At 33.5% G+C, this 15378-nt stretch overlaps 2 protein-coding genes and 1 long non-coding RNA gene across 3 annotated transcripts; all 3 read left to right on the forward strand.

Moving 5' to 3' along the window:
- Window positions 1-572: 572 nt before the first annotated feature.
- LOC117785440 lies at window positions 573-914 on the forward strand. Its single transcript, XM_034623441.1, has 2 exons — window positions 573-782; window positions 846-914. The coding sequence occupies exons 1-2, from the start codon at window positions 573-575 to the stop codon at window positions 912-914; spliced, it is 279 nt and encodes a 92-aa protein (XP_034479332.1).
- Window positions 915-1572: 658 nt separating this feature from the next.
- LOC117784451 lies at window positions 1573-2055 on the forward strand. Its single transcript, XR_004617423.1, has 2 exons — window positions 1573-1659; window positions 1715-2055. It is a non-coding gene; the product is annotated as an uncharacterized LOC117784451 (long non-coding RNA).
- Window positions 2056-9675: 7620 nt separating this feature from the next.
- Window positions 9676-10484, forward strand: LOC117784420. The gene has a single exon (XM_034622154.1). It carries the CDS (start codon window positions 9721-9723, stop codon window positions 10261-10263), a length of 543 nt encoding a protein of 180 aa, XP_034478045.1. The 5' UTR covers window positions 9676-9720; the 3' UTR covers window positions 10264-10484.
- Window positions 10485-15378: the final 4894 nt, after the last annotated feature.

The raw sequence follows: 15378 nt of genomic DNA on the forward strand, positions 1-15378 counted from the left end.
TTGCTACTCAATTTTAGTAGAGCCCTGCAATCCATCAATCGATCGATGGGACAGGCCCTCGCAAAGTGTATCAACTGATAACAGGAAAATCGCTTAAAGACTTTGATGATGGCCAGGCCAACTACTGACATGATGGCCAAATGCCAAAGCGGATTTAGCTTGTAGGAAAACTTTAAATGAGTTCAAGCTGAAGATTTAGTGCTAAGCAAACGTTTCTCCCCTCCTTTTTTGCCACGCCCACTTTGATGGCTATATTAGTGCTGCTTGCGCTGAACGAAGCGTAATGATGATGACTTTTTTTTCGAACTGATTGATGGCGGCGAGAGTGTGTGAGGAAAAGACAATTTACAATTTACGATATACAATTCGAGAAATTCACAATTCGTATTTTGTATTGCTCATACGCCACGTTGGCGTGCGAGTATATTTAGAAAAACGCATATGACGCTGCAGATGACCAATTAAATTTTTTGAAATATTCATATGGCACTTTTTTATGTCACTCATGAACCGGAAATGCCCCTGTGCCTGTCATTTCAACAATTTCTGTAAGAATATTTAGCTCAGTCGCAATGGATCAGTGGACGGGCGTGCATCGGGCGTTTATAATACGCGCCTATTATAGAAATAACGATTCCATTAGCAGTGCCCAAAGAATGTTTAAGAAACAGTTCAGCATTTATCAGGTGCCGCCCACAAATGTCATCAAGTCCTGGCTAAGACACTTCGAGTGTACAGGCTCCTCGCAAGCCGGCGGTTGCATATCGCGTTCCTCCATTCCTGTAAGACTTTCAAAAACAATAAAAAAGATGTGGAAACAATAATAAAAATATATTTCTTTACAGCAAATCTTCTGCACTATTTGCAATCAATGCTTAAGTAATGAGAAGAACTTTAACAGCTCCTTAAAATGATGAAATAACCTAATATATAAAAGATATAAACATAAGTATTAATTTATATATTTCAAGCAAATTCCTTTTATTGTTTAGTTTTAGATTTAGCTATATTTATTTTATATAATAAATATCTTATTTTGCTAATTAACAAGTTTGTTGAACATTTCAACTCAACACTGTCCACAGTATATCAAACGCTCGACATTTGTCTCTTGGGTTTCTCGCCCATTTGTGTCTTATGCTTGGCTACAGATCTACGATTCGGTTGGTTTCTTTAGAAATTGAAATTCTTTTGTACATTCTAAGTGACTGACAGTGAAATATTGCTTGAAACATGCAAAATACTTTGTTTTAAATTCAAGCGGTCAATTACTTAGAGAATGTAGTTCTAGTCTTATTACAACTTGAACTAGTTTTTATGAATTTAAATAAGAAAATATATTAAATAATTTAAAACATTGATATACATTTTTTTTTTTAAATATATTTTCGTTTAAGAATAAGATTCATAAAGGACACCAATGTTCTCCAGAGAGAAAGACGCTTGAAATGTTGATAATATTTATATATATAAAAATATATATAAAAAATAAGGGATATATACTAAAACAATTATATTTCAACTATTAGCTTTTCAAAAAGCTACTTTGCAAAAGCACTCAGAATATCGACAACTAAGAATCACAGTAAATATTTCAAGTTTGATTTGTAAAACTAAATTTCATTCGTGCTACTGAAATCTTTCAATTGAGACATATTGGTAAGTTTTATATATTATGCTTCAGTAAATTAATCTTAATTTTGCATTGTTGTAGAAACCTTTTTGAGTTCTCCTAATCTTCAAGAAGAATGTTACCATGGTATCGTCTACGTCCAAAGAGTTGGTTTCATAATATTCAATGGGATCGGGCTTCGGGAGAATTTTTTAAATGCACCGTATTGTTCTGTCTCGGAATAATTCTGCTAAAGCGATTGGGGCGTGGACTGCCCTCATTAAAGATTGTCGAAACCTACTTGACTCCGAAAAAAAACTAAGCGATCGATGACGGACAAGTGCAATTTATATGGCAAATATTTGTTAAACATAAATTAAGCGAAGTCAAATTACACTTTCATTCACAATGTAATGACCAAAATATAATGAAAATATTGGAAAGTTAAGTAATTTTTTAATGATAAAGACCAGCGAACGAATAGAAACTAACCGTTTCTACTGAAACCGGAACCGTAACGGAAATACATTCTTTTTCAAGAAACGAATACCAAAATGTTTCTACCCGTACGGTTTCGGGAAAGTGGCCAGGTCAAAGTTTTGACCATTAATACCTTTGCCAAAACTGAACAGATCTTCAAGCGGAATATCATTTTGATCATGGTTTTGGCCCTTAATTCACTCTGCATTAAAATTTGGTGGTTTCAGAAAACTTATTTTTTTTTAAATTTGATTTTCTTTTTTAAAAAAGTAATATTTTGACGCAAAATCAATTTAGAGGCCAAAAAATAATGATAATGATATAACGCATAAAAATTTAGTTAATTTTGGCAAAGTTATGAGAGTTTAAAGCATTTGAAAGAGGGTCAAGGGAAAACTACGAAAAAAGCGGATATTTCATCGATATTTGTTTCGGTTTGATTCTGTGGTAATGGGTTATTACGAACTTAACTTTATAGAAATCTTATATTTTACTTTGGAATTTGTATTATTTTTAAATTTTTAATAATTTTTTAACTTAGCCTAAGCAAAAATGTTTTCCAACAACTCTTGTTCTCCTTGATCTGTTTTTTTCTGCTACCTCTTAAAATTTTTTTTTTTTTTGTAAACTTAGTTTTTTTTAGAGGATTCGTTTAAAGTTAAACAAAGTTGGCGAGGTCCTTTTATCAATGTGTGCACTGACTGTGACTCGGAGAAGTTGAGCCTAATCAAAGCAATCAAAGTCAAAAGTTTTCAATACGCCAGCTTAAGATGTTGAGCCTTGCCAATCCCCTCCATCCCCTCTCAGCTGTCAGCTTTGTAAGGAAAGTGTATCACATATTGGATACTCGAGAATGTCATTGGCATGTCTTTGCTTTTGGCACCTAAGGAAAATGTCCACTTGAACGGGGATGTCATCAAGTTGTCATGTCATATCAAATGAAATAAGTACGAGTATCCTTATGGCTCCACACTGATTGACTGACACTGGGAGGGAGGAAGGGAGAAAGGGAGGGAAACTACCCGGTCTAACGGTTATTAAGGCATTATGCTTACAGATTACAATCGGAAGATGCGCATAAGGTTTTATGATACAACCGCTGGGTATTAGTTTGAGTTATATGTATGTTTGGGCGCACATTTTTCGCGGCAAGCAAATAAAATTAGGTTAGGCTCTCCCATCTTTCCCCTCTCTATCATTCACTCTCTCTCTCTGTCTCTGTGACAGCCACATGAAACATAAAAAAATTCCCGGGAGAGAGGAAGCACGCCGGAAAACAACGTCAACGCCAGAGCCAACGGGTCTGGTATCATAATTTCGAAATGACAGGTAATTTGGGGCAACAACAGGAATACCAGGTGAGGGTGCCGAAGAATGTAAAGAAATGAAGTGCGAGCGCCAAATGGGAAAATGATGCGAGTTTATTAAGTACCGTTACTCAAAATGTACCAAAAAAATAAAAAAAAAAGAATAAGGAAGAGCGCTAACGAAATCCTCCCAAGAATTTATGATGCGCAATTTCCAAAATAAAAGCAAAAAAGAAGAAAAAAAACTCAACAAATTTATATTGTAAATATATAAAGCGCGCGGATCCTTTGAACGCAGCCACGCCCCCTTCCTGCCTGAATAGCGGGCGGTACTTGCTGCTCCTATCTCTCTAAATGATTTAAGCACATGAACATGCAACTAATGAGCAAAGCTTTGGCTCTATACTCTCATACTAGCGATGGTAGATTCTATCGAGGACATCAACATTACTTGACTTGGGTTTGAGGTTTCTGATTCAATTGAAATTTAGAGCAAAAACACGTGTTTATCTGTTGCCAAATTCCATAAGGTTAGTTTTGGAAGTCTGCATTTTATTGGGAAGTCTAGAAGGTGTGGAAAGAGTATTTTGCTAAAATTTATGACAAGTAAAATAAGGCTAAGTTAAACAAGCAAAAAGATTTTAAAGTTGAAATCTGATTAATATTGAAATAATATTATAACTTTCGGTTTCCTATTAGTCTTTTTTCCATATTCATATAGTATTTTCCAACGATAACTTTACTTTTTATACCTTCACCTATTTATTTTGAAATTCGTATTTTTTTCATTTTTAAGTATTTTTTAACTTATCTAAGTGAAATAAGCAAAAAGATTTTAAAGCTGAAAATCAAGAAATTTTCTGCGTTATTAATTAGTATTGAAATAATATTAAAACTTTCGGTTTCTTATTAGTTTTTTTTCCATAGTCATATAATATTTTCCAACGTAACTTTTACTTTTTATACCTTCACCTACATGGCATGTTGCATGTTTCGCACAGTCGATTTTAGCTGACAGTTGGTTTATTGTCAGAGGTTTCTACTTGCATCAATTGGCCCATATATCACTATAACAAACGGCGTGTGGCGCTGTTTAACGAGTTCCCATTAAAAATGGGGGTCTATTGATGTGAGTACATGCATATTTATTGTAACATATCTTTTCATAATGTTGGATTATCTGCTAGGCACATGTCTTGGCGAGGATTTATGTGTGTCAAGAATCAAATATACACACAAACAGCAGGAAATGTCAGCTTTAAGCTCTTAGGAAATTGAAATCTTAAGCTTTATTGTTTTACTGCCCTCGAACTCATACTCATACCCCACATCCGGGCCTTATTCTTTGCTCAAAAAATAAAAAAAGAGGACCGCATGCAAAGAGAGAACTTCAGGACGACAAACGAAGTGAATAAAACTGCAGCAAAAGCAATTTTCATAAATATTTAATGGATAATGGCGAAAATAAGCAGAGGCCCCCAACGGAAGACTCGCCATGGTCCTCTCCTTCCCCACGCCTTTCCTCTCCCTTCCACTGTATCAGCTGTCTGACAGTTTCTCTGAATTTCTGGATGTATTGTAATGTTTGTATAGATATATGAGCTGGCACATATGCTGCGGCAATCCCCACACAACGTGTATGGACATTTGTACTACAGTAGAGCTTGACCAGCGTGTACTGTCATCAATCATTAGATTTTAAATACAATTTTCAACCGATGCATTCTTACGTTTACTTGAACTTTATTTAGTAACTATTTTATTGATAAAAATATTTTGCTTGTATTGAAAAAATTATTTAAAAATATATTACTTAATTTCTTGATTGTTCTGTTATATTAATTAAGATAAAATACATTTTAAATACCATAAATATAAAATAATAACTGGGAAATTTAATTCAGTTTCTTCTATATTAAAAAATAATTTATATTGTTTTTTTTTTAAATACATTCCTTATCACTGCGGACGGCAGCTATACTAGCTTATAGTTCTTAAAACAAGTTAAAATTAAAAATAGAAATAATAAGCATCATTGGGCTTACCTGTTTCTAAATATATATATATAAAAAAAACAATTACATCAGATACTATTATAAAATTAATTGAGCTTAGCTACCTATTTTTCTTACTTTTTAACAAAATATTACCCTAATTAGATTTTTTATTTAATGTCAACTTATAACAGTTGACCAAAAGTAATTTGAAATAAAATAAAATTAATATTGGCACCATTTAATTATTTACATAATGTCAACTTAAAAAAGCTTAATAAAATTAATTTTAAATAAAATAAATTAAGTTAAATTCAAATAAATTTTATAAGAAACATTGAAAATATAAGTTCAAGTAAGCGTTGGCTGACTGTAGCAAATGAATCTCGGCTTTTAGTTGGTATCATTAAACGAGGATTTCGCGCTGAAAATGTGCAGAATAAAAATCAACTGAACGCGCTTATTGTTTCTGCTGTTTGAGCTGGCCAAAGTCCTTCAAGAGCGCCATTACAGGCGGCAAAAATCATAACAATAAAAACGAGACAAGCAAAAGGCGAGAATGGGAGGTGGGGGTCAAGGGAGAGTGCTGATAGATGGGAAGAGGGGCGGCTCTTACTTAATCGATGATGATGAATAATTGATTCGTGCGAAGCGCCCAAGCATGGAAATGAAAATGTCGGTGGGGCATGTAATGGTTGCACGGCAAGCAGATTGCTGCTGTCTCTCGCTCTCTCACATTCATTATCTATCTCTGTCTGTCTTACTTTCAGTGTGTGTGTGTGTGTGTGTGTGTGTGTGTGTGTGTGTAACGAGTGGCAAATTTCAGGAAACGGAAATGGCAATTGCAGGCAACGCAAATGTGAAGTTGTGCGCTAAATGAAATGCCAACACAGCAACACGGCAAGAAACACGGAAACAGCAATGTGGACAGCACAAGTAAAATAAGGAAAACAATGACAGGAGTGCAGAATCCGAGAGACAGGGCGAGAGAGAGAGAGAAAGAGAAAGAGCTGCAAGAAAGGTATACAATTTGCTGGTATTTAAATTTCACTTTTAGTTCCACTTCTTAAATGGCGTTTTTCCCGAACAGCAAACAAAAAGGAAATGTAGTGAAAGTTGTTAGATCATTTAAGCAGAAGTAAACAAATAAAAGAGGATAGTTTGAAATTGTTTTAAATGGGAAATATCTGAAAACGTTACGCAGAATATTTTTGGAAGTTTTTAAATTAAGCTTTAAATCTTTCTTAAATACTTTTCGTGTACTGCAACAAAATCAAAAGAGTTTCATTGTGATCTCTATCGTATTTATTAATATAATAATAAATGAAAACTTTTTGTGAATTTCACAGTATATATTTATACTTAACTGGATAAAATTTGAAATACCCTTGATTTTTTAAAAAAATACTTCGAATGTAGTAAACAATAAAATTCGCCAAATAAATAATAATAAATAATAATAAAATTGTTGTTGTATTTTTTTAAAAAGGACATTGATAGCTGCAATTTTGGATAAGAAAAGTTCAGGTTACATAAAATTTGTGCATATTTAAATGATTCAAATAATTATTAAATATTACAAAATGTCAGTGATTCAAAAAAGTCGAAATCTCTGTTTTTATTAAATTTTAAGATATATACATTTTTATTTAATATTTTTGGATGATAATAAAACATGTTAAACATTTTTTTGTAGACTGCTTTTAGATTTAGTCAGTATAAACCTATGGAAAAAATTAATAAATGGTTTTTTAAAATTAAATAGCAAATTTTATTAAATAAAATAAATAAATATTATTTTTTATTAATATATTAAATGTTCTATTGTTTTCAACACAATTGAAGGATCAATCCAGATCTGAAAATAATTATGCTAGAACAACTTGTAGACTAGCTTTGTAGTAGCTCAAAATGTTTAAATAATGGAGCTACAATTGGCATCAGGCAATCGCAAAATAGCTATGCATGAGTTGGTTGCCTGCAGCTTGCTACAAAGTGCCACATAGTATGTGCAACAAGGCGCACAGAGAACTGCTGCAAGCCAGGCGTTTTGGTATTGTTCAATGCACAAGAACAATGCAATTTGGTTAGCGAATGAAAATGGAAAATGGAGAGGGATGGAGAGTGGGGTTGTTTTTCATGCAATTGCAGTTGCAAATGCAACTACAACAGCAATAGCAACATCAATGCTCGCTATATGAAGATAGATGGCATAGATAGCCGACTGTAGCTAATAATACGCATTTTGCTTTAACGGGACATTTGTCCCCAATCTGGCATGCAACTTTTGCTGCTGCAACAGCGACTGCGACTGCGGCTGCGGCTGTTGCTGTCGTCGCTGTGGAAAGGACAACGACAACAATTGCTGGCAGCCTGCTGTTGCTGCTGTTGGTCTCTGCTCAAAATAAATTGCAATTTTATCGCGTATAATTCAATTAAATGATTTGGTTTTTGCTCTCGTCTGCCTGACAACGATTCGTCTGCACTTGCTTTTCCCTTTTACGCATCTCTTTTTTTCAATTTAGTTCTTACTTTTTATTCAACTGACACTCTCGCTGGGCTATTTTTTTTTTTTTTTTTTTTTTTTGGTGATTTATTGTGCATTGCACAGTCTTCTCTGTCTTCTATCTATCTATCTGTCCGTCTGTCTGTCCGTCTGTCCGTCTGTCTGTCCGTCTGCCTGTCTATTGTGTCTGCTATCTAAAAATAAGCGTCAGCGCCGCACTCGACTAGATATTTAAATTGTTTGGCTAAAATCAAGTTGCAGCCAGACTGTCCAATACCTCCCTCTTTGCTATATCCTGCCCTGCTACAAAAATTAGATTTAAATATTTTGGCATTTCCCATCAATTCTCTGATAATGCAGTCAGTCTCTGTCAATAGTCGTTGCATGTGAACTTTGGTTGCAAGCAGGAATGCGGCATGTTGATAGCAGCTGCCGTGCAGCTTTTGTGGCAAGCCAAGCCAAAGCATTCGATCAACCATCGAATGTCGTCCACATTTTCAATCATTTATGCAGCAATCACTGCCAGCTTCATTTCCACACGTATGACTACTGACTTTTCCACATTCACATTGCATATCCCAAATACTCCTGCAAAGAGTATGTGATATCTTTTTGAAATAAAATTAAGAAAATTGTATATTTACAAATCAAGAGAATTTTATATGCAAATCAAGATTCACTTGGATATAGGTTCAGCCTATAAAACAATGTATGTTGTGGTTCTTAAAACTGAGTAATTTTACTAGTACCAACTAAAGTCTTAATTTCCGAAGTCATTTAAACTTTAAATGGTCAAAAATCTAGAATTCATAATATTCGAACTGTAATTAAAAAACAATTATTATAAATCCATTAAAATCTTCAATATTTGCAATTTTCGCATAGATTATTTTAGATGAAAATTATTTAAAATAAATCTGTCTGTATATGGTTAAACACTTGCCAAACTTTCACTTTTATGCAATTAATGAAAATTGTATTTAAACACATGAATTGCTAGAGTATTTAAGCTCACAGCTTGCCATTTAAACTGCATAACATAAAATGCATTTCGGAACTCTGATTTGGAGGTTAAAATCAAATTAAATCAACTGCATAAATTGACTTTTGCATGGCGAAAATATGCAAAAATAGCAACACGAATAAAAAGGAAAAACTTAAATGCAATCAAAAGTAACTGACATAGATAAATAGATTTTTAGTGCACTGTTTGCTTAGTGGTTTTGATATTTTATTTAATTTTTCGACAATTGCTGAAATAAAAAATAAAAGATGCCGCTAACTTCGATGTGTGAGAAATAATATAGCCTAGAAGTTAATAAAATGTACAAAAATAAAATCGTTTGGTTCTTCAATTGAATTGCGGTAAATATAGGTAGTAAAAATATAATTCATAACCAAATAATTGAAAAATTGTCATTAAATATTGACCGGAGGTCTAATAAACTCCCGTAAATTTGCAACACAAAAATAAAGTTTCAACTAAATCAAATTAAGAGGTTTTTCCAAAACAATTTTATTTAGTTGAGTTCAAAATACTAAAAAAGATAGCATACTTTTGGGCGAGACTAAATAAATCTCACGAAATTCCAATATAATGCATATAAAAATTTTAACTGAATTAGATGCTAATAAATTTATATATAAAATTTATAAACAGGAAATATATAAATTGATTTCAAAATAATATATATAATATCAAAGCAGGCCTTGTGTTAATTGAACTTCTCTCTCAAATTCAAATATAATCTTTTTAATAGAAACAAGTTTGAGCAAAAATATTAATAACAAATTTTTGAACACTTTTAATAAGAATAAATTATGGGTACATCTAACCCTGAATCGACAGAGCTGAACTCTATCCACAGTCGTGAGATTAATTTGACTTTGCCCGATGTGAAGCGTATAACAGATGTACGTCAATTTATGGCCGAATCGAAGAATTTCAATGGCAGAGTAGAGAAGCTGATGGAATTCATTGTTGGCCAGGAGAAACAGTGTCAGGATGTAATTAAACTGCTTAAAGACCAAGTGCAACAGAAGATGCATGCTTTGCATCATTTGAAGGAGGATATGTTGGAGCTGCAGCGTCAACTAAATATGCCAGATGCCGCTAAGCAATGTAAAAAGTTAATGGTCAAGTTAACCGATGAAACTGAGATAAATGAATGTGATGTGGCAGAGGCTCTAGCACGTTTCAGTCTTAAGATGAGTTCACTGTACTGTGCAATATTGGAACTCGACAGCGATGTGGACTATGCGAACTATTTGGCCAATGTTGCCAATGTCAACAAAGAGTTTGTTCAAAACTGGCTCAAAAGCGAGAAGCTTAACAAGTCCAAAATATCAACAATCAGGATTTAAACTCGGCGAATGTCAAAAATGGCACTATCATTATATATTATTTTAGTTATCTGTTTGTGTTATTTGTTTTAAAATACAAAAAGAAACAACATACAAATTGGGTGGGGGCTACGGTGGCTCCTTAAGTACTAGCATCGCCTATTAAATTTTTAGTTACGCAAAATAAAATTGTTTTTGGGTTGCGCAGAGTTCTCTTGGAATTATGTTCAAAACTCAACCGATTCCCATGCTGAATGTAATTTTAATCATGATTTGTCCATTGTCCATAATTTTAATGCTAACCCCTTGACATTTTTTCGAAAACTTTGGTTCCTCATAACTTTATCAAAACTCAACCGATTTTCACGCGGAATGTCATTTTGATCTTGATTTGGCCTATAGATTGATTCTGCATTTAAATTTTCCTTACTTAGAAAATTTGATTTTCTTCGACTACAAGCCGTCCATCATTCATAATTTGAATACTAACCCCTTGACGTTTTATCAAAAACTTTTATTCCTCATAACTTCATCAAAACTGAACCGAATTTCATGCGGAATGTCATTTTGATCATGATTTAGTCTCTAAATTGATTCTGCATTTAAATTTGTATCATCTAGAAAATTTGATATTTTTTCGATTCTAAGCCATCTATCATCCAATTTTCCATACCTACCCCTTGACATTTTTTCAAAAACTTTGATTCCTCATAACTTTATCAAAACTCAACTGATTTTCAAGCGAAATGTCGTTTTGATCATGATTTGGCCTCTTAATTCATTCTGCATTTAAATTTTGATCATCTAGAAAATTTGATATTTTTTCGATTCTAAGCCATCTATCATCCAATTTTCCATACCTACCCCTTGACATTTTTTCAAATACTTTGATCTTTCATAACTTCATCAAAACTGAACCGAATTTCGTGCGGAATGTCATTTTGATCATGATTTAGTCTCTAAATTGATTCTGCGTTTAAATTTGTATCATCTAGAAAATTTGATATTTTTTCGATTCTAAGCCATCTATCATCCAATTTTCCATACCTACCCCTTGACATTTTTTCAAAAACTTTGATTCCTCATAACTATATCAAAACTTAACCGATTTTCACGCGGAATGTCGTTTTGATCATGATTTGGCCTCTAGATTGATTCTGCATTTAAACTTTCCCTACTTAGAAAATATGATTTTCTTCGACTATAAGCCGTCCATCATTCATAATTTGAATACTAACCCCTTGACGTTTTATCAAAAACTTTGATTTCTCATAACTTTATCAAAACTCAACCGATTTTCACGCGAAATGTCATTTGGGTCTTGATTTGGCCTCTAGATTGATTCTGCATTTAAATTTATCTTACTTAGAAAATTTGATATTTTTCGACTATGAGCCTTCCAACATTCATAATTTGAATACTAACCCCTTGACGTTTTATCAAAAACTTTTATTCCTCATAACTTCATCAAAACTGAACCGAATTTCATGCGGAATGTCATTTTGATCATGATTTAGTCTCTAAATTGATTCTGCATTTAAATTTGTATCATCTAGAAAATTTGATATTTTTTCGATTCTAAGCCATCTATCATCCAATTTTCCATACCTACCCCTTGACATTTTTTCAAAAACTTTGATTCCTCATAACTTTATCAAAACTCAACTGATTTTCAAGCGAAATGTCGTTTTGATCATGATTTGGCCTCTTAATTCATTCTGCATTTAAATTTTGATCATCTAGAAAATTTGATATTTTTTCGATTCTAAGCCATCTATCATCCAATTTTCCATACCTACCCCTTGACATTTTTTCAAATCCTTTGAACTTTCATAACTTCATCAAAACTGAACCGAATTTCATGCGGAATGTCATTTTGATCATGACTTGGCCTCTAAATTCATTCTGCATTTAAATTTTGATCATCTAGAAAATTTGATATTTTTTCGATTCTAAGCCATCTATCATCCAATTTTCCATACCTACCCCTTTACATTTTTTCAAATACTTTGATCTTTCATAACTTCATCAAAACTGAACCGAATTTCATGCGGAATGTCATTTTGATCATGATTTAGTCTCTAAATTGATTCTGCATTTAAATTTGTATCATCTAGAAAATTTGATATTTTTTCGATTCTAAGCCATCTATCATCCAATTTTCCATACCTACCCCTTGACATTTTTTCAAAAACTTTGATTCCTCATAACTTTATCAAAACTCAACCGATTTTCACGCGGAATGTCAATTTGATCTTGATTTGGCCTCTAGATTGACTCTGCATTTAAATTTTCCTTATATAGAAAAATTGATATCCTTCGATTATAAGCCTTCCATCATTCATAATTTGAATACTAACCCCTTGACGTTTTATCAAAAATTTTGATTTCTCATAACTTCATCAAAACTCAACCGATTTTCACGCGAAATGTCATTATTATCACAATTTAGCCTCCGAATTGATTCGACAATTAAATTTTCTTTTTCAAAATTGTATTTTTTTTGACTATGAGCCTTCCGTTGCACATTATTTGAATCCCAATCCCTTGTAATTTTTTTTCAAAAACTTTAAGCCCTCATAGCTCTGTCAAAACTCAACAGATTTTCGTGCGGAATGTCATTTTGATCATGATTTGGCCTCCAAATTGATTCTGCATTCTCTAATTTACTTAGCAATACTATTTCTTATTTAGAAAACTTTTTTTTTTCGACCATCATCCATTATTTAAATTTATGACAATTTTTTCAAGAACTTTTTATAGAATCCTCATTGCATTAAAGCATGATAACAGCGAGTAGTACTGGAACTGTAAAATTTAGAAAGTTTGCTTTCAACTTGTTTCTACATTTTCCTAAAACTCTGCAGTCTTAAGACTCTGCACATACACACGCACACCTTCATTCTGGGCGCAGCTTCATTTGCATGCTCCATTCATGAATAATCCGTGTGACACTTGCGTTTTATGGCTTTGCATATTTACGAGTTGTTGGCACGAGAAGGGGGAAGACGAGGCAGGTGTGAGGGAGATTTTGTGTAGGATTTACAAACAAAACTGCAGTCACTTGGGAGGTGTCCAGAAGCCCAACAGGTGGCGCTGTAAGGTACTTTTTCATGGTGAATGTCGACGCTGATAGCAAACGTAATTATTATGCTGCCAAGTGGGACAAGAGGGTTGGGCAATCTGAAGGGGATTTTGGAGTTGGAATGGTAAGTGGTGGTGTTGTTGTTGTTGTTGTTTTGCTGGCAGCAGACTTTGAGCGTATAAACGCCTGTAGTTATGCAATAAATAAAAGTGCGATTGTTGCGCCAAACGTTGCCCAGTCATTGGACTGGCCGCCATGTTTGCGCACAACTGCAAGATGGCGTCCGGCATCCGTTATTCTATACAAACACCCCCATTCCACTGGTCCACAACACTTTCGCCTGTAGTTTTCCACCACTCATTGTTGTTGTTGTTGTTGGGTGTCTGCTACAATTCCGTTTGACAAACTTTGCCCGTTGTATTTTTGTTGCTGTTGTTTGCAGTGCTCGTTGTTTTTGGCGCTCCAACTTCCGTTGTCAGCAGGCTGCTCAACTGCAACTTCCGTTTGCCCAATCCCTTTTCCCCTTACCCTTCGCTGCACGCCCCTTGATTTGCCTGGCCAGTTGGCTTATTTAGCTTTGGTTTAATTTGACAAAACAGCGCATTTAAGCGCTTTGTAATTTAGGTGGCTGTTGCAGCAATGGCAAAAGGTCAAAGCGTAGCCTGAATAATGCAACAATGCAGCAACAGCAGCAGCAACAACTACAACAACGAGAAAATTGAGAACAAGGATAACAGTGTTGCCGCTTACAGTTTGCTAATTGAGTGTCAACTCTGTGCAGGTTGCTTAATGTAGGTAATTAGTGTTGCCAAACTTGCCCAAAAAAGACGCTGGCCAAGACAACAGCAGCAATGGCAACACAAGCAACAAGAACAAACAACAACAACAGCGACAACAACAACAGCGACAACAACAACAGCGACAACTGCAGCTGTTGTCAATTTACATAATCAAGCACCTGGCAACGCCAACTTTGTCTCTTCTCAGTGAGATTATGTCTACAGCTCCGGGAAACTGGATTACCATGAAGCTTACAATCGACTGCATACAATTTCGAATTTTCAGCAACTGCAACTGAATTTTAATAAGCAACTTAAGTGCAGTCAAAAGTTATTTAATCTCTTTACTCAAAATCATTTTAAGAGTCCTTAAGAATAGGCAATTATGTCAATAACTTAATAACAGCTCGGACTTTATATTAAAACCGATTAATTTTCATGTTTATGTTACCTAAAAAATTATATATGTAATTATTTTGATTGTTTCATTAATTGTGAAATATTTATAATATTATAATTCTTATATTATATTATATAATAAATTTAATAGAATTTGTCACAAAAGCAATTTGTAAATGTTTCGGTAATATACCTTAAATCTGTTAAAAAAAAAAAATAAAGAAAATAGACTAAAATTGTTTATTATTATTATTATTTTTAAGGAAATCTTTTTTGCGCTAGGAATTAGTAAATTAATAAGAAATAAGAAACATTATTAAATGTGTATAACTTTTTTTTCTACTTTTTACTTTAGTTTAAATAGTTTTATTGTAAAATAATTTTATATCGCTCAATTATATTAATAAAAAGGATAAATATAAAATAAATGAAACATTTATTGCCTTCTAAAATTATTATCTCCTCTATTTAACATTTTTGAATAAAGTAAGTGTTGAGAAAAGTTCTACAAAAAACGTTTAGCAGTGAATTGGAAAATATTGTTCATGCTTAAAAGCAGAAATTTTTAAACTTTGCATACAGGACACTTAATTGCCAGCTTACACGCACATGCTGTCACACTCACACACACACACTTGGATAGACAATTGTTGTTGTTGTTATGGGGAAACAAACAAATTTTATGGTTATCCAAAAAGTACGTGAGGTAATTGGCTGGCAAAAGCAATGCACGTGAGCAATGGCAAACAAAATGAGCGCAACTTGCCACATGTGGCAAATTAAGTTAAAATTAAGCAATTAATTTAATTAGTGCACTGTGCGTGTGGGGACACACAGCAATGGACCCAATCACTTGCCACACACAAATGCAAC

The sequence above is a fragment of the Drosophila innubila genome (assembly GCF_004354385.1).
Source record: "Drosophila innubila isolate TH190305 chromosome 2R unlocalized genomic scaffold, UK_Dinn_1.0 1_C_2R, whole genome shotgun sequence".
Taxonomy (NCBI): domain Eukaryota; kingdom Metazoa; phylum Arthropoda; class Insecta; order Diptera; family Drosophilidae; genus Drosophila; species Drosophila innubila.

Bases quoted from the DNA above. Each gene is read 5' to 3' on its own strand.
- LOC117784420 (XM_034622154.1), top strand. From the start codon at position 9,721: ATGGGTACATCTAACCCTGAATCGACAGAGCTGAACTCTATCCACAGT.
- LOC117785440 (XM_034623441.1), top strand. From the start codon at position 573: ATGGATCAGTGGACGGGCGTGCATCGGGCGTTTATAATACGCGCCTAT. The intron at 783-845 runs GTAAGACTTTCA...ATTTCTTTACAG, and splicing joins TATCGCGTTCCTCCATTCCT to CAAATCTTCTGCACTATTTG.